The sequence below is a fragment of the Tupaia chinensis genome, unplaced genomic scaffold, assembly GCF_000334495.1.
Source record: "Tupaia chinensis unplaced genomic scaffold, TupChi_1.0 Scaffold000276_2, whole genome shotgun sequence".
NCBI lineage: Eukaryota > Metazoa > Chordata > Mammalia > Scandentia > Tupaiidae > Tupaia > Tupaia belangeri.
In genome coordinates, this window is record NW_006159759.1 from 2,809,054 (window position 1) to 2,835,931 (window position 26,878).

Genomic DNA, 26,878 nt, shown 5'->3' on the forward strand with positions numbered 1-26,878 from the left:
TTTCCATCACATCAGCAAAGGCATATCTAATCATGTTGCTCATGCACTTTAAATCTTCCAAAGCTTTGCCATTGCTTTGATGATAACATGGTCCAAAAGGATGTCAGTATAATGTCTTGCCCTCTCATATCCATCTTCATATCCACTCATTGTTAGTTATTCTGAACTGAAAAGGAATTTCACCAGGGTCTTTCTATCCTATATTTCTACTTAATGGATACTTCGTGCCCTTTCTTGATTTTGTCACAAAATGCCGATACGTTCGAAACTCAACTCAAGTATTACTTCCCCAAGGAAGCATTCTTTGATGTGCCATCTGGGTCAGGAATTTCTATGAGGAGTTACTCAGCAGTACTCGTTACTTATCTATCCTAGCCCTGCACTGAATTATCTGTCTAACCAATTCATGCGCTTCTGAAAAGCTTGATACATGTCCATGCATTTGTCACAAGGCCCAACACACAATGAAAGCAATCATTTTACTGAATTAATAGAAAAATGACAGAAAGTCAAATTTTATTTTAGAAAATGAACTATCAACATGGGATCATTAACAGGAGTATTGAATGAAATTTCTTTCTGTAAGCAAATGTACCAAGGTTGTGAAAATTATCTACACTAACTACTATCTGTGTTTCATTCACTTCTTATATGCTAGTTCAAATTATCTTGGTCAGTTTTACTTCGGTAACTACTACTGCAACCAGGTTTGAGTAGGTACAAGTAGTTTAATGAAGTGGTAACATTTTTTTTTTAAGAGAGATTTTTGTTATAGGGTGCTCTCCAGAGAGACAGAGAGAGGCAGAAAGCAAGAAATCACCCCCTTCTCCCCAAGGGGGATCTGCAGCTCAATCCCTTCTCCTCCATTTTCCTCTTGGGATCTTGAGCATGCACGCACATGCACCAGGCGTGAGTTTTAAGTCCCTGGAACTGCACCTCCAACCACAGTCAACTACGTGGGACTCCAGCAAGGTAACCATTACACCATCTGCTGGTTCCAAAAGTGGTAATGTTTTTAAAGTTTATTTTCTTCAGAAAAGAGAGTGAGTGAGATAGAGACAGAGAAACTATTAGCATGGTTTTAACATGCCACAATACCTTCCCCGAGACCTCCAGCTTGTTAGGGTCTTGGGCACATGCAAATCTCCAGTGTACTCAGTCAACTGGCCAGGGATCTAAATTCATGGTCAACCACGTGGTGTCTAGTCCCGCAGTTTGGTTTGCTACTGACTATGCCACTGAAGCTGGTCTTGCAGTTGCAACTTGAAAGGAATTTGGAGGTGCAGGGGTGTTAAACTGCTTCTAGAGACACTCTAGAGAAATGGGAGATCAAAGGCCCTGAAAGATCCTTCCAGGTGACCTCTGAGTACACTTTATAAGGCACTCCTATGAGATAGAGTTCCAGTTGCTCATAAAAGCAGTCACCTTGATAATACAGCCCCCCTTTTTACTGTTTCTCCTCTCACGCTCAACCTATTTGTTAATCCTGTTCTCTGAGGACAAACTTAAACTACCTGGAGCAAATTTTGACTCAAACTCTGCTTTAGAGGAACTCATGCTAAGACAATACCTTCTACAATAGAGAGTCTATTAAATAAAAATTTGCTTGTACTTTAAAAGAAAATTTTCATCTCTGAATATATCTTCTATTATTTTCAGAAAAGTTTTACATTTTTTTTCAGAGAAGTATAATGACATAATGTCCTTAAAATAATTTTTATAGATAACTCTATGGTCATAGCAGATTAAACATAATTTTCATATTTAAATCCCTGCAGAAGTGCTTGCTAGGTTTGCAGAAACATCCATTGTAATGCCTGTCCCTGCACTGAAAGGTTTGTAAAACCCAGCAAGAATTTCAGCTGACTGTGGTGCGATAAATGGATTCATTCACAATCATATTCTATTTCTATTTTCAGATCCAGTGTCTAATATGTGCCACCTACTTAGAAAAACATTCAAGAATGTGTTCTTCTTATGAGCATACTTTTGAATTATATATTTTTAAAAGAAGAGTTCAAATAGTGATATGAAATTTTCTGAATTAAAAACAATCTAGTCCTGGGACCAGCAGTTGGCGTAGTGGCTATGTCGCTGGACTCCCATGTGGTAGACCGCAGTTTGAGTGTTGAACCCAGTGGCTTAAATTCACGTCAGGCGTGTGTGTGTGCATGCCCAAGATCCCGAGAGGAGAATGGAGGAGAAAGGATTGCAGCATGGCCATTACCCTGAGGGGTGGGTGGGGGTGGATGTGATTTCTCGCTTTCTGTCTCTGCCTCTCTTTTTCTGGCAAGCACAAAGCACACTCACCCTACTGCAAAAACCTCTACCAAAAAAAACAACCAACCAACCAAACAAACAAACAACAACAAAAAAAAACTACAACCAACCAACCAAACAAACAACAACAAAAAAAAACTTGTCCCATCTATCCCTTTCCTGGAGTAAATTTTTAAATTTTCTAGTTTTCCTCATACTATTTTGGTGTCAATTTTGTAACCACTTGGTAAGCTCAGAATTTTTAATTGTCAGAAGGTATGTGTGCTTCTGGGGGGGTCGGGAAGAGAGAGAGAGAGAGAGAGAGAGAGAACCCCCCCCACACACACACACACACAGCTCAAATCCTTTATCTTCCATTTCTCCATCACATTAGGACGGTGCATGCAAACACATGCACTCAGCATGTTTTTTAAGCTTCCAGGGCTAGGATTCGAATTGTAGCTAGCCATGTGGGATCTGGGTCTCTATGCTCAGGGATCAAGCATTGTGCTATGGAAAGTGGCCAAGCGCAGAATTTAAAAAATAATGATTGTTAACTCACAATTGTATACAATTACTAAGGCGGAGAAATTTGGAAGTTGGTGTAGGTTCCCCTGACGGTGTATCTGTAGAACTGGTTGCCTTCTGCAGTGTGTATGGGGGACATGACTGGATGGGTGTGTTGCTGGTCAGGTTCTACTTGGAGTTGAGGGCAGGGAGTTATCTGTCAAAGTGTGGACACTCAAATGTCAGAAGATTATTATGGTGTTACAACTCACATTAAAACCTTTCATTTTGGAACCAGCAGGTGGCATGGTGGTTAAGGCATTGGACTTTCACATCCCCGCCTCCCACATGTTCAAGTCCTGGACCTGGTGACTTGCTTTCTCACTTTCTCTTTCTTTTTCTGTGTCTCTCTTTGGTGAGTGCATGTGTCCTATAGCAAAAGTTAAAACAACAATGGTTCAAATTAAATAAATCATTTTTAAAAAGATTTAAAGATAAAACTTTAGCTTTTTTGTCAGCCCCATAAACAAGTGGTTAAGAAAGCCAGATCCCACATGGTTGATGAAGGTTTGAATCCAGCCACAGGGGCTGGAAAATCGCACCAGGCACGTGTGTGTGAGTGCACTCAAAATCTCTTAAAAGGTGGGGAAATGCAGTAGAAGGAACTGTGCTCTAACCACACCCCATTGGGGGATGCTTTTTCCCTGACTTTCTCACAAATGCAGAAGTCCTCTGGTACTTAAAGCAAACAAACAAGACAAAAACACACCCTTTAGTTTCCCATGGAGAGCTCATATATATTATTAAGAGACAAATCTTTTGGTTTTGCTGCATGTAAAGGTAAGGAGGAAAAGAGATTCCAACATTTCACTGAAAACGTTGTTCGATATCTACCTTACTTTCCCTTCGTTCGGTTCCATTTCTTACATCCATCCTTAGTGCTTGCTTTGATTTCAGAAACCTTCAGGCTTCCATGGGGCACTTGGTCTTCGTTCCGTTCTTTACACCCCTTGAACTTAATCTAGGTTTTAGGTTTTCTTTGTTTTGTTTTGTTTTTTACATCTTTAATCCTTTAACTCCTCCTATCTTTCCTTATTTTCCAGAAAGAGATCAGGATGCCTCATTTAATAATACTGCTCTTCCTTTGCTTTTGTAGGGTTACAGAAGGGGGACAGGTAACGAACACATGTACTCGGTCTACCACTTTGTGTTACATGCTCACTTCTTGTTCAAACATCCATTTCCCTTGACTTCCTTCTACATTCTACTGTTTTTCATATTTTCTCTCTGCCTTTTCCTCATTACTTTTGTAGAATTTTCACTATTTACCCTGCCAGTATAATGTGGATCATTTGAAGCCTGATCCTAACTAAATTCTCTTCTCATTTCATATCCTCTAGATTTTTTTAAATCACATCAATTCCCTCTAAATTTGACATTTATGTCTGAACACTACTAAACTTTTTTTTTTCTTTTTGAGAGAGAGATTTTTGCTATAGGGTACGTGTGGTCACTGAAAAGACAGAGAGACATAAAGTGAGAAATTACCCCCAGGGGGGATGACCATGCCGCAAAACCCTTCTCCTCTATTCTCTTCTCCGGATCTTGGGCATGCATGCCCGTGAATTTTAAGTAACTAAGTCTGGAACTCAAACCGTGGTCAACTACATAGGAGTCCAGTGACATAGCTATTATACCATCTGCTGGTCCCAATTTTTAGGTTTTTGTCATAGGGGTGTGCACTCACAGGAGAGAGACAGAGTAAGACACAGAGACAGAAAGTGAGAAATCATTCTTCTAGGGGGCATGGCTACTCTGCAATAACTTTTCCTCCACTTTTCCCTAGGAATTTTGGAGATGCACGCACACATGACAGGCATGATTTTTAAGGTGCCGGTCTGGGACTCAAACAACAGGTGGCCATGTGAGAATCAAGTACATTAACCACCATGCCACCTCCTGTACCTAAACTATTAATTCTTTTAAGCATATTTGGAAGAGATGCTACATCTAAAATATTATCACAATTTTACTAATGTTTTTAGGCTTATTTTCCTTTACATTATATTCAATTTAGTGTTTTGTCTATTATGGAAAATATAGCCAGTACAGCATACATATCTAAGAACTGGTATAAAAACCTGGAATAATGTGATATTGAATGATAAACATATAGTAATTATTTGTAAGTAATTAGATTAGCCTGTGGAAAAAGATGGAAGACTTATTTGTATTTGTAGGAGAGAAGGCCAAAATCAAAGTAGAATACAAGTGAAGGACACAAAGGTTGTTTAGGAAAGTAAAAAAATTGAGATAAAATATTCTCATTTCATGAAAGAATTAAGATTTTCAAGTGTTAATGCAACAGTAGATATTTAACTAAATTTTCAAAGTTAAAAAGGTAAGCAATAGAAAACTATAAAGATATATAAAAATTAAACAGGAGTTTATAAACACATACGTATACTTATACACAGTAGTAAACAGTCACTGTTTAAACTTGATTAAGAAGTGTAATTATTTTCTAGTATTATATGAGTATCTCATAAAGAAAAAGTAACAGAAATTACAAGGTTGGCTCTAGAAACTGGTACTTAATAATAAGGAGAGATGTCTAGATTACTACATTAATATGGATGTGTAACTTTGATTAAAAAACAATAGAGAAATAACAATGAAACAATAGGCTTAGGTAATTTACAGAAGGAAGAATAGTGAATTTTCTAACTTCTTTAGTTAAAAAAAAGTAAGGCTATCACTGAATGATGTAATTGAAATTAGCAGATGTCCCCCACCTGTTCTTTTTTAAGTCTGAAGTTAACTTTAAAAAGATTTTGCTTTATTTATTTATGTTAGCTTTATAGAGCCTTTCATATATTAATTCTCAAATGATTTGTTGAAAATATAGATATCTGTAACAGCAAAGTGTTAACTATGTCATCTGCTACAGATAATTCAATTAATATGATAATTAAAAAGTATTTTCTAGCTGCATAGCATTGGCTATATAAGAAATAGTGGGTAATAGTGTGCTGTTATGAAAAGGCCCAAGGGAATGGCAATCAACAATGGTCAGGGATGGAAGGATTTGTCCCAACACCAGGAAGGAAAGCATGGTGGCTCTATTGGAATAGGCTGGCAAATGAATGGTATAAAAAAACACACAGTAGACTTGAATTTCCTTACTAGGAAAATAAATCTGATAAATTATATAGTTTTTGGTTTATTTTTGAAGTGGTGGTAGCGGAGCAATTCAGTTTAAGGAAAGCAGAAAAGCTTCAAGAAACTTTTGAGAGTAGCAGATTACCCATCCACAGAAACTTAATAGGAATGAGGGGCAATATCTGAAGTTGGTGTTCACAAGCCCAAGGTGGGTGTAAATTTTTAAGGCAACCCTTGGATTCTCTAGACAGTCAGGAAGTAAGATTATAGTTGAATTCACTGGGGTTGGGTATTTGCCAAACAAGAGCAATAAAAGACAGAGGGGCAAGATAATTTATATACAGGAAAGGACTTAACTCTTGTAATGTTGGAACATGGAAGGTAGAAAGTAAAATGATACACCTGATCTATTAAGGGCAAGGATTGTAGCAAATAAATACTGAACTTTTACTAGCAAAGGTTGTTATCATCAGTTTTGGATTCTGACTTACACACAAGCTACTCTATTTTGTGATGGTCAATGCAATGTGTAGAGAGAGGTCATTTTTGTCATGAGAAGGTGGAAGAGCCCCTCAATCTCAGGGATTATACAAATGTGAGATATCTTAATACATATGAATAATGTAAATAGCACTAATTATCAGTTAATAATAATGAGCAGTTAAAATGAGCAAAATGCTGATTTTTCTAACAAGGATGTTTTAAATTAATAAGCTATCAATGAGAAAATACTTAGGAATTTAATGAAAAGAGCAGAGAACTACCTTAATTACAAGCTTTTAATTAGATAAGTTGTATAAAAAGTGTATTTGTTTTCCTTTTCCAATTTCAGCCTACAGATACTCTTAAACAATTTTGAAATTAGCAATATATATATATATGCACACATGGTTTTAACTTACAATGCTGGAATACACAGTAGTGACTCTTAAATCTCTTTCTCTAGTCCTTCTTTTATGAGTGTTAGGAATATACATCTGAATGCCGACTGCATTTTTTCCACATTGATTTCCCCTGACTGTGTCATCTTATTATATCCAAGACTGAATACCTCATGTTCACCCTCTCCTCCATTTATTCCCCCACTTCCGTTATCTTTTCTGGTGAAGAGAATCATCATGCATTCAATGCACTATGCCAAAGCTCTGAAATTGTTTTACATGCTAGCTTCCACCTACTAGAGATTCTCATATTTAATTAATCACCAAACCCTAGCAATTCTACCTCCTTAGTATCCTAGTCATGTCCCCTGCCCTCCAATGCTACTATCACTGCTTTCGTTCAGTCTCTTAGTGCCTTTTGGCTGGTTAGTTTCAACAACCCCTGAAATGGTCTCCCAGTTTTCAATCCTTGTTCCCACGCATTCATCCATGCTTCTAATCAACTTTTCATAGGTCCCTTTATCTCTCTATATTGGCTTTGTAATCTCTAAAATATCTATTACATGGTATTCTGTACGTGATAAGATTATTAGTATAATATATAATATAAAATACTGTATATATGTTTATATATATACACACACATGCACACACACTTTACCAAGTCTCAGAGACTTTGTAGTTTATATATACATATAAGTGAAGAGAAATTGTGGTAAGCAAAAATCTTATAGTTCTGTCCATACATTTCAGTACCATATATTCTAAAATCAAGCATGTAAAAGAACGATACTGAAAGAGATTACATTTTTAAACCTCCAAATCAATCAGGATTCTTAAACTCACTTCTTCAAAGTGCCTTCACAGATTTTTTTTATTGCATGACAGAGCAAGCTGTATATCATATATCAACTGTAATATCGTGCTTGACTTATTTAATGCAATGCTTAACTGTAAATGTCTATAAATACAAATGAGGTGTTTAAATTTGAAGGTACTTTAGATAGCAATACCCGTAAGTATAGAATCATCACTTCTGCCTGAATTACACTTAAAAGTTAAAGTTCCAACTGCTTCTATTATTGGAAAAGTAATAATAACAATTATAACTATACCATGAAGTATTAAAAACTGAACATTCCATTTAAAGCCTGCTAAACTAAAAATGTAATGAAAAGTGAACCCATAAAATCCTTGCAGTTCATACACATATGCTCTATGGGAGCACTCCAGAGCAAAGAAAGGAACTGCGGAGTCTTTATTACAGTTCTTTTCAGGCTCTTTCTCCCTTTCTGGCATTAGAGTAGCATTATGGTGAATATTTCTCATCCATGGATCATCACTTTCCTATGTCCTAACTTTTATTCGAAGGCATGTATAACCTCAGACTAAAAGTGTAGTTTCTAAATAAGGCAAGTGCCTTTTTATTTCACACGTAGAAGGCTCAGTTGCTCAAACGCTATTACATCTTTGCTTTTTCTATCTGAAACGGCTAACCACGTTAACCTGGGCCACACGGCTTACCGTCGTTACGGAGAGTGAGTGGCGTTGGAGGACTAAGCACGCGAGCGTTTGTCACTGTGTTTTTCACCAAACAGATATAGCTGCCAACATCTGATGTCTGGACTTTCGAAATATAAAGGTTGCCTGTCTCCTGGGAAATGAACCGCCGGCTGTCTTCCGCCACAAAGGATGGGAACTCGTTAAATACCCAGCTGTAGATGATCTCTGAAAATACACAAAATTCAGGTGTTGAAAGACACAGATTATTTCACTAATAGACACAGCTTAAGCAACAAAGTCTTTCCTAAGTACTAGATATATTGCAAGGCCACACGAATCTGACCCAAATATCTATATAGTTTATTATTTCATATCCAGAGGACTGCTATTCTTAATGACTACAGGAAAGAGCTAAAATATTTCTTACTGATGCTTAGTCTTTATCCATTCATTCTTTCAATTCCGATGTGTATTGAATGTGTATTAGATACTCAGTGCTATGATAACACTGAAAATAAAAAGAAAAGAGAGACCATTTCTCATTCCCAAAGATCAATTTCATGAGCAAGATTTACTTACACCTATGAAACAATGTGGACTAAGTAGAAACTTCTATTTTTATTGTAAACAAGGCATGGGGGAGGAGCACCGAGCAATTACATCAGTCAATGGAAACTTCTTGAGTTAGGAGACATCTGAGCTACATTATTTTATTGGTTTATTCGCCAAATCTTGGTAAGGTCACTACAAGCCAGACATTGTTCTAAGTATAAAAAGAAAAGAATTCATTATAGTTGAAAAAAACTGAGAACACGCCAACAGAGAAGTATATATGAAGCAGTAAGTACTATGAAGAAAACTAAAGTATCGTACTGGAAGAGTGACGAAGCTAAGAAGGATATGTGAATTTGTATGTTAATGTTAAAGGTTCTCTCTGAGTGCTGGACACAGAAGCAACACAGTGAAGACCAACCAGGGACTGAGAAGAGGGAAAGCAGTTAACTTTTCATTTTTTTTTAAATTGAACTTTAATAAAATAACTAGGACAAACAATAAAAAGGAATAGAAAATCTAACTCTTGATTTATGCTACAGCCAATGAGGGAAAGAAAGACACCTAGGTTAGAAAGTAAGCTTGTGATTTCTGAGTACCACAAGGTGTTTCAGCTTTTACCACCACACATGGCGCTGTGCACGCCCGAGGACACACCCACACATCTTAGCATACGTTCCTAAAAGGGCAGCAGCACGTCAACGGCACGTTTGTTCAAATGACTTCTGATGCATGTTGCCAAATGACCTTCGTATATGGTCTTCCCAGTAGCATGTGACAGGGCACATTCTTTTGTTAACATTAAGTATTATTATCTTTAACATTTACCTTTTATTTATTTTTTTATATCTTTCTTTTTATTAAAAAAATGGTAGTTAATAAAATGGCACAAACAGGTCATCAGGGATATGTTACTGGAAAACAAAAGCATACAGCCAGAATGGGCTTTGACTCTGGAAAGGGGGCAAAGTCCCACATTAAAGCCACTATTGCAAAGAAATGGGAGATTGCATGCGTGGAGAGATAACCACCAATGTGACCTAAATTCTTCACCTATTTATACTTTTCCAGAAGTACCTTTTTATTTCAAAATACCCATGAAAGATAGAAATGGCACTAGAATGGCACTAGAATGGCAGTGACAGTGACAGTTCTGGAAAAATGGTGAACAGTGATTATTCTTGGTAAAAATGTGGCAGAAGCATTGACAGATATTGCTAATGGGCAGATTACAAAATGTAAGAAAAATGTCAAAAACTTTGGTTTTGGGCCTTATACAACTGAACAACTAGAAGAGTGTATTTGCCTTGACTGAAATGACAAGACTGAAAAAAGAGCGTTCTACAGAGATGTGAGTGTAGTCCAACCGGGACTTTAATTATGACAGATTAAATTGACAGATTATTAGGTACTCAATTAGAGACATTGGAAGGAAAGCTGTACATCTTAATATGAAGTCCAATCTATTCAAATCTCTGTAAAGATTAGAATTACATATGTTCTAAGTGAACAAATGGATCCCAAGGTCTCTTTTCCCCAGAATTATTTGTTAGTAAGACTAGTGATGATTTGAGATTTTAAACATTTGAAGACTGTCTTTCAATTCTTTATCTCTTTCTTTAGTTCTTTTTCTTTCTGTCTCTCCTGCCATAACTGTCAAAAATAATTTCATAGCTTTGACCCCACCCACATTCAAATGGGGAGTGTAGCATTTACTCGACTTTCTAGATGACTTAATCAGAGGCTTGAAGATAATCCAACCATATGGGAAGTCAATGTAACTAATTTCAAAACTATAAATGGGTGAATCAATGTAGAATAAAATTAGTTTCAATCTATTACTATTTCATGTTTTATGTTAATTTACAACAGATACAATGTGTTCTGCAAAGGTAATTCATTAATTTTCACAAGTTTGTGTTTATGAAAGTCGAGGTTGGAGCCAGCTGGTGGCATCTCACTTGGCTGATCACATGGTTTGAGGCTCAGATCCAGTGGCTTGAAAAATTTGCCAGTTAACTGTGTGGTTTGAGTCCTGGACCCAGTGGCTTGTGTAACATCCAAGGAATCTGTGTGTGTATGTCCCCAAATCCCAAAAGGGTGGAGAGATGGAAGAGAATGGATTGTGGCATGACCATTCCCCACTGCGGGTGCTTTCTCAATTCCTCCCTCTCCATCTCTCTCCTCCCCTGCCCCTTCCTGTGAGTGTACATGTCCTCTGTCACATTAAAGAAATAAAAGGGGATGTCATAGTGAAAAGAAAAAAATGGAGTCAGGATAGTTTAGTCTGGCTCCCTCAATTCCTATATTATCATGAATGGAGGCCACAGGATAAACAACTGATATCATTTGTTGTAGTGTGATTGTGCTTATATCATTGTATGTACATTGTGTGGAAGTTTGTCTTTGCCAATGAGCCACTATTGTCTGCAGCCCCTTTAAGCACCTGGTCAGCTAGCTAGCTAGCCTGGCTCAGCTCTGCGTTGTTTTGACTAGTTAGCTTCACATGAGCTCCAAGAGGGAGGAAGCACTCTGTCAGCATTCTGTAGGTGCTTTACAAACTCCAAGAGGAAGGAAGTGCTCTGAAAGTGCTACTAAGACCTCTGTGAGCTCCCTGTGAACTCAGCCAGTGAACAACATGACAACAGTGCCTCACATCTTTTCCAAACTCCTTGCATCTCAGTTCTATTCACCCTTTGGAGGAGAAAGAACCTTGCAAAAGACATAGTCTAACTCCTGACAAAAATCAGAACCATTTTTATAGACACTAGCTTAGGAAAGTATATTCCATGCAAACAACTGATGAACATTACAACTAGTATTCCTTCTGTCCATTTGTTTTCTCACACACAAATCCTGTTCTATTCATTTAGTTTACTTTCCACTTGTGCTTCAGTTCTTTGGGACTTCCAGAGGCACTGCAGTCAAATATTGACTTGGCTACTTAGGGGTGATTTCAGTTGATCAGGTTTTTTATTTTTATTTATTTTTTTATACATTCAATCACATTATTTAGCTTACAAAGTGAACATTTCAATATGTGAACATTTCTCCCCTGTCCAGTTGATCTAAATATCTTCAACATATAACACCACACCTCCCCACCCCGTCAATGCTCTGCCTCCGTATCCCTCCTCCAAATGTCCTTCCCTAGGCCCCACTCCTCCACACACACCACATTTGGCATTCACACCGATCTCTTGTGTTTGTACATCCTTTAGTCCATCAGTTTCAGTCATATTTTATTTGGGACCAGCAGATGAAATAGAGGTTATGTCGTTGTGCTCCCATGTAGTTGACTGCAGTTCAAGTTGCGGACCCAACAGCTTAAAACTCATGCTCGGTGCATGTGCATGCATGCCCAAAATCCTGAGAAGAGAGTGGAGAAAGGATTACAATGTGACCACCCCACCACAGTGTGTGGGGGGGTGATTTCTCACTTTCCATCTCTCTGTCTCTGGCAAGCATATATGACCTATAGCAAAACTCTCTCTTCATGTTTATTATTTTTATTTTGGTCAGAGAGAGAAAAAGAGAGAGAAAGTGAGAAGGCAAGCTGCTTCATCTGGGACTCAAACTGTGGTCAGCCATGAGGGAGTCCAGCACCTAACCACTATACCACCTGCCAGCCCCAAGTTAATCAACTATTTTATGAACTCTTCAAAGTTTAGCTTTCTCATTTATAAAATAGGAATAGCATCACCTATTTTATAAACTTTTGAACAAGAGACTATAGCTTAGAACTTTCCACCCAATATGTATCCATAAAGTATGAAAAAAATAACATTTCTGTTATTGTTAACTCTCAAAATGATTAGGTTGGGAACATTCTATGTGCACCTTTGAAATAAAAGAATAATAGTAAAGGGGACCTAAAATAACACTGAAAGAATATGGGATACTTAAATGTTATCTAATTTGTTTTCCACAGAAATTTCAATGATGAGATGAATGTTGATTCTAAGCAAAATTTAGTTAATCTGTATTACTTTCAAGGAATATACAGTTGTGAGACTTGAAATACTATATTGTATTAGTTCACAGCTGTATTAATAATACACACACACACACACACACACACACACACACACACACACGAGCATACATCAAGAAATTTAAAATAAGGCAAATTGCTTTTATAGTTACCATAATCCTTTGGTCCACTTGATGTCTGATTTAAAACAATGTTAATTTTTTCATCCATGAGTGAGGCAGAAAGAGAGAGAGAGAGCTCACACTCCCAACAGGATCTTAATGCCACCTTCAACCAGCTCTGGATCATGGGCAAATGTGTGCTAGTCATAGTCAGGGAAGTTTCTGGACTTCAATTGAGAAACTTCCCATGTGGGATTACCTCTTGAGCCTTGCATTTTTACTACAGCTTCACTGTCTGGCCCTGGTGTTTTATTAAGAATTTATTAAAAATATTCACATGGTTTTGCTCAAAGGAAGCCCATATAGTAAAACTGAAAAACATTAGTCTGTTCTCACTGTTCAAATAAACTTCACATGTCAGGACTTTCCACATTTAACAATATAAATTCTTCTACTTGTTATGATGAAAGTTTCATTTGTTGTTTGCACATAACTCAGTCACTTAAATAGTTTTGTCTTTTATTTTAGATTAGATTTTATTGGAATTTCAGTTATTTTTGGTTTATGTTACTTGAATTTTGGAGGAAAAGAAAGAAATGAAGATTTAAAAGCTATTATTATTACTATTTTTAAATTTGCTATAGAACACATGCACTCATCAGAAAGAGAGCACAAGAGAGAAGGAAAATGAGAAAGTGCTCTCAAGGGGTGATTGCCATGACACAACCCCTTCTCCTCCAATCTCCTTTTGGGATTCTAGGCACTAGTATACACACACATGCTCGCTGTGTGTCCCTCAAGCCACCTCGTCTGGGATCCAAACCGCATAGCAGTCCATGTGGGGTCCAGCTGCCCTAATACCACTCCACTGGCTGGCCCGCTTTGAAATATTATTTCTGTTACACTGATAATATTTGTTAGTCAATGTTTTGCAGAATATTTTTAAAGTAGAAAAAAATATACAAAATTGACATTTTCTCAAATATTGTGGGTAAATGTGTAAATAAGGGATCAAAAATGCTTATTTAGTTCTTCAAGTAAGTTTTTAGTTTCATATAGTAAAGCATTTAATAATTCCAAGACAAATATAAGTAGAAATGAAATATATAGGAAAAGATGACAACCTGAATTTGGATGATTTTCTTCTCATGGCAAAAATGAAAATATTGAACTGAGGGATCTTTTCTTTTAAGATCCATGTTTACTTTCTCCTAGAAGTTTTCTATTATCTATTAACATCTATTTAATATCCTTCTCAAATGCTTTTTACTATCATAAAAAATAAGTATACAGTTATTTTTAGTACAGTATCATAGTCTGAGGATTGTAATTCAGAAAGATAATAAAATATAGTTGGCTCTGGGATCATAGACTTCAACTTCAAATGTATTTGTATATTACCTTGGTCCTTACAAATATTCAATGCAGACTGATTCATTAAATGGTAATTAATAGTATTATTCATTTCAGAATATATTTAGATTATTTAGTCAACTATGATTAGTCAATTTCTGTTTCCTTTTTTTTTTATATTTTTGCCATAGGGCATGTTTGCTCACTTCAAGAGAGAGAGAGTAAGAAAGAGTGAGAAATCACCCAGAGGGGTTAGACATGCCACAATCTTTTCTCCTCCATTCTCCTGTCATGATTTTGGGAATGCATGCATACATATGTACTTGGCATGTTTTTCAAGGTCCAGAACCTTAACCACAGAGCTGACCATGTGGATTCCAGCACCTTAACAACCACACTACCTGTTAGCCCTTCTGTCTCCTTTTTAATATAATGTTTAGCTAAAACAATTTAAAACGTTTTAGACATTTTTAGCATGGTCCTTCAGTAAGTACTCCCTATTTTAGCCAGTAATAACCGCTTTTCAAAAATGTTTATTTAGTTACTTATTCCATTAGCAAGAGAGTTCGTGCATACTCGCAATAGGATTCCAGCACCACAGACATCACCAGTCTTCAGCCAGTATTGGATTATAGGCACATAACATATATGCTTGACATATTCAGTGAGGTCTTTGAACTTGAATCAGGAACCCTCCCATGTGAATTGCCTTGCATGAGTATCATATTTTATTACTGTGCCACTGTCTGGTCCTAAGCCATAACTCCTTTTGAATTATCTTTAGTATCTTAGGTTGTTAAAGTCCCCCTCGAGCATGTTTTTTGCATTGGTTTGTACCAAGTTCCCCACCTGGGACATACTCACATGGTATCAATTTTTATGTTAAATTTCACTAGAGTATTTTTGATGTTATATGTGTAGGCCTTGATTTGTCATGGGATTTTCTTTTTGGCTTCTGCTGTGAGCCTTGGGAGCCATTCTAGCTCACTAAAGAGATAGCCCATCTGAGACCTCGTTTACTGCAGACATCACTATTCCAACTTGCAGTCTCATGCAGACCCAAAGACAAGTCTTTTGCTTTGTCATGATCATTCATCCTGAAGCTCCTAGACTTTTAAGGTCTATTTTTGTGGCATACAAACAATCCACCTTATTGCTAAGCTCTCCTCAGGATTAACCCAAAAATTCTGCTGTGGATTTTAGTTCCTATTTGTTTCTGACATCTGGAAATTTCCTTTGCTTTCTTGTGAACCCAGCTGTTTCTTGAGATTGTATTTGCTTTATTTTACTCATCATCTCTAAATTTTGGTCGTGGGAAAATCTCCAGGTCGGCTCTATCTATCTCTTGTTCTAATTGAATGTCCAGGTTTTATGGCTTTATGCATTGCAGACTTTCAACACAATTGCTGTAATTGATTCAGTGTCACAAAACAGACAATCCTGTCTTTGCTCCCCTGACAAATAAGATGATTACTTAAATGATATATTTTCACATCTACAGGATATAAAAGCAAGAGTCTCTGTATGGGCAATGGTGTTCATTTCTCATAAGAGCACTGCTATTAAGGAAAAAAGTATAACAAAAGAGCAATGAAACTGCATACTGGACTCTCCGAAGTCCTTGAAAACGATTTTGGTGAGTAATCATACACGATTCACTTTAACATTCTTTAATATAACTACAAGTTGAGAAATAACTACTTTTCTTCCTAATAGTATGTGTACATATAAGAGGCTGTGGGTCAAAGGATTTGGAGAGAACACAATGGATATAGCATTCAAGTCAGTCACTGACCCAATGAGTAATGCAACTTTCCCAGGAAGCCTGTTTTCTTTATCCCTGTCAGCTGCCCAAAGAAAGTGTAAAAACCAGAAGCTTTACTATTTCTATCAAATGTTCAACTTTATGATGTGTGGTTAAATTTTCATTTAGTGAAATTTTGCAAAATATCAGGTCTTATCCTTTCCTGGTTATTCCTATAATGTGTGACAACATGAAATCTGTCAACTAATTATGATTATAATTTGGTCTTTATTATAATAAATGTATTTTTCAGTATAGTTTTTAGCTTGTCTTGCATTTGTAGTTTTCTATATTTATATTGATTTTACTGATGCTGCTTTGAATACATGGGATTTGAATATTTGCGAATTTCCTTATATCCAGGGTTTTTTAAATTCCATAATCCATTATGATTCCTCTCCTCTCACTTTTGATGACTTAACTGAGGTGAACACACTCAAAAATGAGAACTTAGTAAGGTACTAGTAGAAATAATAAGGTTCTAAAAATTGACACTATAGTTATTTTCCTTTTAGAAAGTCTGTAGTTGATAGTACCACTTTAGATTCTTGAATTAGTGACATCATGAAAGAAATAATAGAGGATTGTCCAATTAATTATCCATTACTATTGAGCATAACAGAATACAACCTGAAATTAATAGAACACATATTTTTACATTGCTGAAATGTACCTTGATTATAATAGAAAAATGTCATGATTAGCTATGTCAAATACTCTTGGAAGAGATTAAATCTACCTTCCTCACCACTATATCTTTATAACCCAACAGTACCTCTAGTGGGTAGTTGTTTAGTAAATCTTTGGTGAAAAGTGAATAGTTAGAATAAAAATAATCTATATGTGAATTTATATAAATTTATTTTAATTTTAAGAACATGAGTGAGTTTATTTTCTTATTTAAATCTCAACTGTAAGTTTTATAAGATCTAAATAAATTTATTTGGGTCTTGAGACTATAAGTAAAACAGGATGCTTGACGTTGGCTGACCACAGACAATAGAAATAACGTAAGCAGTTTCAAAGACCTAGAACGGACTATCAATTAATAAAAGAGAAATGGTCAGTATTACAAAGGTACTATGATGTATTTACATAATTTATTCTGCAGGGAATGTTAGGTAAAATCTTAGAAGCTGAAGGGACATTAAATTTTAAGATAGTCCAATCTCTTTCTTAGGTTAATAGCTTCATGGATGGGCAGTTATTTGGTCTCTGCTTGAACATATTTATTGACATTTTGGTGAGAGAGCTGATTTGGCAGCTCAAATTATTAAATGGACCATATAAAAAATCATTCTGGTTTCTAGACTTGAGGTGGAAGCTTAGATCAAAACAACCGGAATATCAACATGTAGTGATAAATTACTGGGTCATTGGAAAAGTCATGACATATTTTTTCAGTGCAAAAATGCATCAGGACTTTTCCGACAACCCAATATTATATATGAGGCACTGTCTGGGATTATGGAGGAAAAAATATGAGGCTGGAAAAGACACTAATTGGAGAGTTTATTATGAGTAACACTCTTCACGAATTTATTTCACTTAGTTCTTATGCCACCCTGTCCTCCCCACTGTCCCCATACTGGAAGTTGGCTTCAGAATTAAATAAGTGCACAGACTTGGGAGTCACAAAGACCAGATTTCCAGATGGCTGTGTAACCTACCAGTGACATGATTTGGGGATCAGCAATTGAATTTTTCTGAAGCCTTAATTTTCTAAGTCTGTAAACCAGAATTAATGTAGGAAAGAGAACTTAAATGAGATATTACATACAAGCTCAGTTCTACAGAAATACATGTAGTTAGTTATTATTATCATTATAATTATCTTTAGCATCAAAGGCCTGAGGCTCAATCAGGTAGAGGAATTAGTGGAAAATCACAGCTAATAGGAGACAGAGGAAAATTCAAATATGTCTGATTTGCTCTAGACCTATGACCTATATTTTATTACAACATCATACTGCTTCAGTTATTGTATTCTGACTTCTATAAACCGTAGATTTATAAAATGGGATAGTAATGTCTATATTATATGGCAGTGTTGTGCAGTATACAAGCTACATAAATTAGAGTAGTTAACCTGTAGGGGATATTGCATAAAGGTAGCTACTAGCTCAAGATAAACTACCAGGTATAAAGCAGAATTTGTACAATGCAGGTTAATCTTGTACCTTTCACAAGTGGATTTAATTAATACAAGTGCCAGAAGTTTTATCTATAAAACACAATCATAGGTAGGAATCATGAGAGTAACAATAAAATAAAGCTCTCTGATTCTTGGTTAATACTGAGAGAACCAAGATAGATTGATAGATAGATGGATAGATAGATAGTTATTTTTATTTTTTTTATTTTTAGAGAGGTTTTTGCTACAGGGCACATGCACTCACCAGAAAGACAGACAGAAACAGAGAAATATGGGGACCAGCAGTTGGCAAAATGGCTATGTTGCTGGACTCCCGTGTAGTCGACAGCAGTTCGAGTCCCAGACCTGGTGGCTTAAACTCACGCCGGGCACGAGTGCGTGCATGCCCAAGATCCCGAGAGGAGAATGGAGGAGAAGGGGTTGTGCCATGGCTATCCCCCCTGGGGGGTGATTTCTCGCTTTCTGTCTCTTTGTCTCTCACTGTCTCTCTGGCGAGTACATGCGCCCTATGGCAAAAACCTCTCCAAAAAGAAAGAAAGAGAGAGCCAGAAAGTGAGAAATCCCTCCCCAGGGGAAATGGCCATGCCACAGTCCTTTCTCCTCCATTCTCCTCTTGGGATCTTGGGCATACGCACACATGCGCCTGGCATGAGTTTAAGCACCTTCGGGATTCGAACCATGGTCAACTACATGGGAGTCCAGCGATATAGCCATTACACCCTCTGCTGGTGCCAAGAATCAAGATATTTTTAAAGATGGTGTGAAGAATGCAGGAGAGAGCACTTATAATATGTTTTAAATGAAACAACTTAATACAAAGCAAGCTGTATTATTACAATTTTAGTTATCTTTGTTGATCAAGAATAAAAGTACTAGTGCTCTTTTAAAGATTTTTCAGATAAGTATTTTTTTTTATGTTTGTTACCTAAAGTCAAAAGATGTAGATTTATGCTTTGAAATTATAATGTCACCAAGATGAAATAAAATTTTATGTGCATTTATTTCAAAGTACCTTTAGCAAAGCAGAAGATGAAGAAATTATTTATATTAGAAACATTAGTAAACCAGCATTCTCTCATGACCCACAACTTAAGCTGCTCTGAGCTATTGAATTTCAAGTTCTGGAGTTCAAGGATTACACCAACTGGGTGACAGTAGCTATTTTTATGTTCTCTGGGGACTGCTTCACACTATGGAGGGCATTTTTATCCCAGGAGCCCTGTGTCTAGATATAAAGGTCATTGTTAACTCTTTTAAAAATGCAGCCTAATTTTTTTGCTTTGCTAAGGGGTTTTAAAATAATTTGTATTGAGTTGTAAATTCGATCAGGTCTGAGGCCAATATTTCAACAGTATGCAATTGTATGTAACACAAGTTCAACTTAAGCACCACACTTTTATTTATCTACTCCAGGTTTCCCATAAGTTACTGTTAAAATCTGCAGATCCTGGGACCAGCAGTTAGCATAATGGCTATGTCGCTGAACTCCCATGTAGCCGACTGCGGTTCGAGTCCCGGACCTGGTGGCTTAAACTCACGTAGGGTGCGTGTGCATGCGTACCCAAGATCCCAAGAGGAGAATGGAGGAGAAGGGATTGTGGCATGGCCATCCCCCATGGGGGGTGATTTCTCGCTCTCTATATTTCTGTCTGTCTCTGTCTTTCTGGTGAGCATGTGCCCTATAGCAAAAAAACCTCTCAAAAACAAAAAACAAACAAATGAAAAAAAATCTGCAGATCCCAGCTCTTTTTTTTTTTTTTTGTTTTTTTTGGAGAGATTATCACTGTAGGGCGCGTGCGCTCGCCAGACAGACAGAGAGAGACATAGAGACAGAAAGCGAGAAATCACCCCCCAGGGGGATGGTTACACCACAATCCCTTCTCCTCCATTCTCCTCTTGCAGATCCCAGCTCTTTTTTTTTTTTTTTGTTTTTTTTGGAGAGATTATCACTGTAGGGCGCGTGCGCTCGCCAGACAGACAGAGAGAGACATAGAGACAGAAAGCGAGAAATCACCCCCCAGGGGGATGGTTACACCACAATCCCTTCTCCTCCATTCTCCTCTTGCAGATCCCAGCTCTTTTTTTTTTTTTTTGTTTTTTTTGGAGAGATTATCACTGTAGGGCGCGTGCGCTCGCCAGACAGACAGAGAGAGACATAGAGACAGAAAGCGAGAAATCACCCCCCAGGGGGATGGTTACACCACAATCCCTTCTCCTCCATTCTCCTCTTGCAGATCCCAGCTCTTTTTTTTTTTTTTTGTTTTTTTTGGAGAGATTATCACTGTAGGGCGCGTGCGCTCGCCAGACAGACAGAGAGAGACATAGAGACAGAAAGCGAGAAATCACCCCCCAGGGGGATGGTTACACCACAATCCCTTCTCCTCCATTCTCCTCTTGCAGATCCCAGCTCTTTTTTTTTTTTTTTGTTTTTTTTGGAGAGATTATCACTGTAGGGCGCGTGCGCTCGCCAGACAGACAGAGAGAGACATAGAGACAGAAAGCGAGAAATCACCCCCCAGGGGGATGGTTACACCACAATCCCTTCTCCTCCATTCTCCTCTTGCAGATCCCAGCTCTTTTTTTTTTTTTTTGTTTTTTTTGGAGAGATTATCACTGTAGGGCGCGTGCGCTCGCCAGACAGACAGAGAGAGACATAGAGACAGAAAGCGAGAAATCACCCCCCAGGGGGATGGTTACACCACAATCCCTTCTCCTCCATTCTCCTCTTGCAGATCCCAGCTCTTAATCAATAATAGAATATCTGTGTTCCAGAATCTTGCTAGAAAATGTGGCTTTGATGTACTTATCAAGATTGTAAGAATCTGGTCCAGACACGGTAGTACAGTGGTAATGCCACACTCTGCAATACTGGAAGCCCTTTGGAGAACTGGGGTTTAGTTCTGGGTCAGCTTGTACATGGTGGCACAAAGGCACAGGCCTGTGATCTCGGCTGGTTAGAAAGACTGAAGGTTGGGGTACCACAGCAAGAGACCCTGTTGAAAGTGATTGTCCTTCTCTCTCCTATTTTTCTCTTTCTTGTGGAAATAAATAAACAAGATTGTGACAATCTTAGCTTAAAAAATGTCTAAAAATTACTGGGAGTCTGTGTAGATTATCATTAGACATGATCATGATAATTTAATGTTTACTCTTCATTGTTATTAGAACACAAGAAAGTATAATACTAATAACAATAAAAATAACGGTGAACATTTACTATCTTCTGTTAGTTTCCTAGAAACAGTCAGAAAACAGAATTCATTTCAATGTAATTTATTGAAGGGGTGTTATCAGTGGAAGGAATTAAGAATAGCAAGATAGGGCAAGGGGGAAAACATAGCTAAGAAAGGCTGTGGTCCCTGCAGGACTTTAGCTTAAGACTGACCTCATTTGGAGTTCTGTAACACAAATTTTCTGCAGAAATGGTGAGGCAACAAGGAAACAAGGGAAGTTTGCCATTTGTACCATTCTCTCCTGTTTCAGTTGGTACTGACTTCTGGATGGAGAAGTCGAGGTGCAGTAAGAACAGACAATACATTTTTACAAGTGAGGGAAATTTCCTGGAGAAGGGATAGCAGCCAGCACACAAGGCAGCTGCTGGATGGACGCCTTAGCTAGGCGAAGACTGCCAACGGCAATGAGTAAACTTGTCTCATGCTTAGTAAGTGCCAGGCAGTATCTACACTAGTGATAAGTCTTTACAGAAATAGGTAACCCCAGTTTACAGGTGGGGAAACTAAGACATAGAGAATTTCAAAAACCTGACCCAGAATTAATAGTAAGCAGAAATCATTCGTTGGTGGAATAAAAAGAACACTTAATTAACAGTGGTCTTAAGTATGTGCCAGATAGAGTCATATATGTAGGGAGTCTAATTTGGCAAATTGCATATTTAATACGTAAAATAACAACTAATAAGAGCAGTGTCTAAATCCCATTGGCCAGAAGAAATGCAGGTTGCTGATTATTCCCACTAACCATTAAGTCATGATCTAATTAAACTGGGTCCCAGAGCCATACAGATCTTAGCTGTAAAAGAGTAAGAATGTGTTCTGTGGACAGAGACCTACTATGAAGCAGCACCATAGTGAGCTGGAGATGTGGATGGTCATAGCAGTAAAAGTGGTTGAATTATCCAGTTACACACACACATACTATTCCTGATATCCTTTTATATTAGAATTTACAGAGATTCTGAAATATCTAACTATGAAAAGTCTCAATCATTTTTAAATTAGCCAGTATTTTCTTGAATAGGAGTCCACAAGGTGGCAGTGCTCAATGAGTAGAAAGTATAGTAATCTTGGGCAATACTCCAAAGAAAGGAAAATGGAAATCTTGGCTAGCAAAATAAAAGTTTTCTCATTTTCCTATGCTCTATTTAGTAAAATATTAGCTTTTATCCCCCTTTTATAGTGGATATTTTTTATCCAAAAGATATGTGTCATTTATATATAAAGAGAATAATTAGATTTTAATTTAGCTCTATGTATTAAAAGCAAAAGAAAATTCATAAGGTAGGTATTCAAAACAGCCAACATTTTTCACTGACAGTGAATTTTTATAAAATACTGTAACTTCTTTTAATTTCATGCTATGCAAATTGCTTAAACTTGAAGATTGATTGCAGTATAAATATTAACAGAAACAAACGTGAGGTTTATAAATTATCTACCTTCTAGGTAGGTGAGTCACAGAAGACAAAATCCTCTAGAGTTGTAATTTGCCTAAATTTTACATGTTAAATATAGAACTTTGGTTGTTTTGGGTTTACATTTATCATAGCAGATAATCTTCAGGTAAGATAAATTATTATAATATTACCCTCAACAACTTCTTACTTTCAATATAATTTTTCATAGTGTTTTTTGTACTTGTACAACTTAGCTGGTGCTCATTAATCCTTCATGCAAATCTTTAATGATTTTTATTAAAGGTAATTCATTTGTCAGATTACTGTGAACCATATAGACATAGTGGATATTTTCTATTTATCAAGAGTCACTGAAATGGTTTATTTTCTGCTCTGAGGGTTTGTCCCTATGGCTCAATATGCTTCAGAAAAAAATCCTAATCGTAAAACACATATTTCTCTCTGTTGATATGTAATTACTGTAATAAATCTTATTACTATTCATTCAAATTTATATAGCATGAAAACTTTAGTCTGGACTTATTTTTAGTTCCGTTCTTTGAAAAAATATAAAAGAGTTGGTATGAATTATAGTAATACTATAAGCCAAACCAGAATTATTTAGAATTCATTTTCTTTCTTCATCTACAAGGGATATTTCTGTAAAAACAAGATAGTTCTAAATTTTTATAACTATGTTTGTGTCTTAGTCTCCAGGTAGTTAATTTCATTAAATTAGCATCAAAATATATTTGTGAACTAGACATTATGAGAATGTCTAGTATTGAATTGAGTTTTAAGCAATTAAAGAACACATAAAAAGGAAATATGCCTGGGAACCAGCAGTTAGCGTAATGGCTATGTCGCTGGACTCCCACGTAGTCGACCGCGGTTCGCATCCTGGATCCGGTGGCTTAAAACTCACGCCGGGCGCGTGTGCGTGCGTGCCCAAGATCCCAAGAGGAGAATGGAGGAGAAGGGATTCGGAATGACCATTCCCCCTGGGGGGTGATTTCTCGCTTTCTGTCTCTGTCTCTGTCTGTCTGGCGAGCGCACGCGCCCTATAGCGAAAACCTCTCAAAAAAAAAAAAAATGGAAATATGCTTGGAAAAAGCTGGATATATTTAAAGTAATTAAGAGGGGCCACTATTTCAAACCTAATATTCATGTTCTATCAGAGATGTGTGGCACACATATCCATGGAAATAAAAGGTTCCAATGGAATAATAAATGATTAATTCTTTCTGAGTCAATTATTTTTCCATCTTTCCCCTTTTCCTTTTCACTTAGTTGCCCAGAAGTATTTCAGACTTCAGTTTTCCAAACTGATTTTCAACTCAGACAGTTCCCATACTGCTTAAATCTTTGACAGTATTTTTAAATTCCAGGATACAGCAGGATCGTACTGCTTAAAATCCACACATGTTCTGACTTTTTTGTTGAGTATTGATCGCTCAGATGTGTTTGGTGTATTGTCCTCAAGTGGGGGCTCTGTGCTACTTTTTCCCCTTAAGCTTTTGTTCCTAGTTTGTTGGTTAATTACTAATTCTAGTGATTGAGTCAGTGATAATGTCCAAAATCACAAGACTACTATGAAATAAAATGGGTGGAATAAGAATACTATCATTTTCTGGGAACCCAAGGGGGTTGCACAATATTACTGTTCTAGAAACAGGAAAACTGTAGGTCTACGGGGATTACTGCATATTTCAGGAATACAAACCAGTTGTTAGGTGGACATATTTACTCCGTAACCACTGATTTAGGAGCCGACTGTTAAAACAAAGAAATAAACAGAGGGATTCTGATTTGTAAGGATCACTTTATGAATTGTGACTGCACACGAATTGTTGAAATGGAAATCTGTAAAGATCAGAATATATCTTGTCAGAGGATGGGCAGGATGGAAAGATTTTTTTTTTTTAATGCTGGTACTTATCCCTTATTTGTAGTGGAAGGAAACACTTAAAAAAACACTGGCGTTAGTAGCATAAATCATACAGTAGAGTGACATGAAATGTGAATTAAGTGCACAGCTTCCTATTCCAGCTGGGGCCTCTGTGCAAGAACTGAGCCACAAAGGGCTCACTCCATGAGCATGTGTAAGGGCACAAGGTCAAGGAGCACCAGGGAAGAAGACATGGGCTCGACACCAGTGCACAAACACAGCTGTTTTCGTGCCATCACCCAATAGCAGTGCACTTCTTCAGCTAATCATCTTACTTCTTCAGTTTGTGTCTTTATTTGTAAAATCATCATAATAATGCCTAGCTCAAAATTCTGTGGGAAATTTCAGGAATACAGTAAGTGCCCCAAAATGGTTATTTTTACCTAAAATGATAGCATATAAATCTATAGACCATACACATAAATTTATCACTTGCTGTGTTTATCTTCTATGAAGAACCAACCTAGAAGTGACTCTTAAAAACCTCATAAAATATAGGGAGAGGCACAGAGGAAAAAAACAGTTAATAGACACAAGAATGGAAAGTTATCTGTTGAGGATGAGGTATATGGTAAGATCTTTGACTTGATTGACATGCAATGTATGTATGCTTTGAAAACTTTATTGCATGCTATAAAGATGTATAATAACTGAGACCAGCAGGTGGCATAATGGTTACACTTCTGGACTCCCTTGTAGTTGACTGCAGTTCGAGTCACAGACCCAGTGGCTTAAAACTCACAGCAGGTGCATGTGCATGTGTTCCCAAGATCCCAAGAGGAGAATAGAGCAGAAGAGACTGCAGTATGACCATTTCTTCTAGGGGGTGATTTCTCACATTCTGTCTCTATGTCTCTCTAGTGAGCACATGCACACTATAGCAAAAATCTCTCTCACTTTAAAAAAAAAAGATGTGTAATGATTACATTAAAAAAGAACATAATAGCCTCTTACCTAAAAGATATATCTATGCATAAGATATGTTTGACTTTGCCTATCAGCAATGTAGCAATAAACTCTTCTCCCAGTTTACCACATGGAAACATACAGATTAGGTCATATTAAAAGATCTGTAAAATTTTTCTTTTGAGATATTTTTGCTATCGGGTGTATGCACTTGCCGGAGAGACAGAAAGAAACAGACAAAAGCAAAAAAATCACACCCTGGGGGAAATGGCTATGCTCCAATCCTTTCTCTTGCCTTCTCCTCTCTGGACTTTGGGTATGCATACACAAATGTCTGGTGTGAGCCTCAAGCCACTAGGTCGAGAGTTGAACCACAGTCAACCACATGGAAATCCAGCATCTCAACCACCAAGCCACCTGCTGGCCCCAAAAAGATCTGTAAATTTTAAATGTTGCTATTGAATATTCTCATCTTACATAAAATTTGAGTTTAAAAGTAGTTTTATCCTTTTTTCTTTATACATTCCTATCAATAGACCAAGTGATTCTTCATATGGAGCACTTTCTCATGGAACTTAATATCTACTATTGTCTCTCAGCTCTTGTACCTGGACTGGTCTTTTTCTTAATCATCTAGTTATTCCCTACTTTTCATAATTATCGATGCTTCATCTTAGGGTGGTTCTCAAATATATATATACAAAGGGTCTTTAAAAAGGTCACAAAAAATGCATATTATGGAAAAACTACAACTGGATTTCCAAAAAGTTTTGCACCAAACTAAATTTGTACATTAAATCTATTTTTTTCTACAAACTTTTGACATCTTCTCATAGCTCTTAAATCACGCTCCACCCAGGTATATACCTAGGTATATATATAACTGCTCAGTCCAGGAACATCTCTTCCCAAAAGACTTTAGAAATTAATTTAAGGGCCAGCAAGTGGCATGATAGTTAAGGTGCTGGACTCCCACATGGCTGACCACAGTTCAAGTCCAAGACCTGGCAACTTGAAACTCTTGCTGGGCACATCTATGTACATGTCCAAAATCCTGAGGAGAATGGAAAAGTGACTGTGGCTTGGCCATCCCCCTGCTTAGGGGGTGATTTCTCTCTTT

The 26,878-nt window shown here is 37.1% G+C and overlaps 1 protein-coding gene across 1 annotated transcript in view; it reads right to left on the reverse strand.

Annotated features, from left to right (window-relative positions):
- The window catches only part of CNTN5 (contactin 5), a 515,333-nt gene that overhangs the window by 368,047 nt on the left and 120,408 nt on the right, over nucleotides 1-26,878 (reverse strand). Inside the window, exon 6 of the mRNA XM_006150105.2 lies at nucleotides 8,334-8,537. Within this exon, the coding sequence (XP_006150167.1) occupies nucleotides 8,334-8,537 (204 nt within the window). The remainder of the gene's footprint in view (nucleotides 1-8,333; nucleotides 8,538-26,878) is intronic.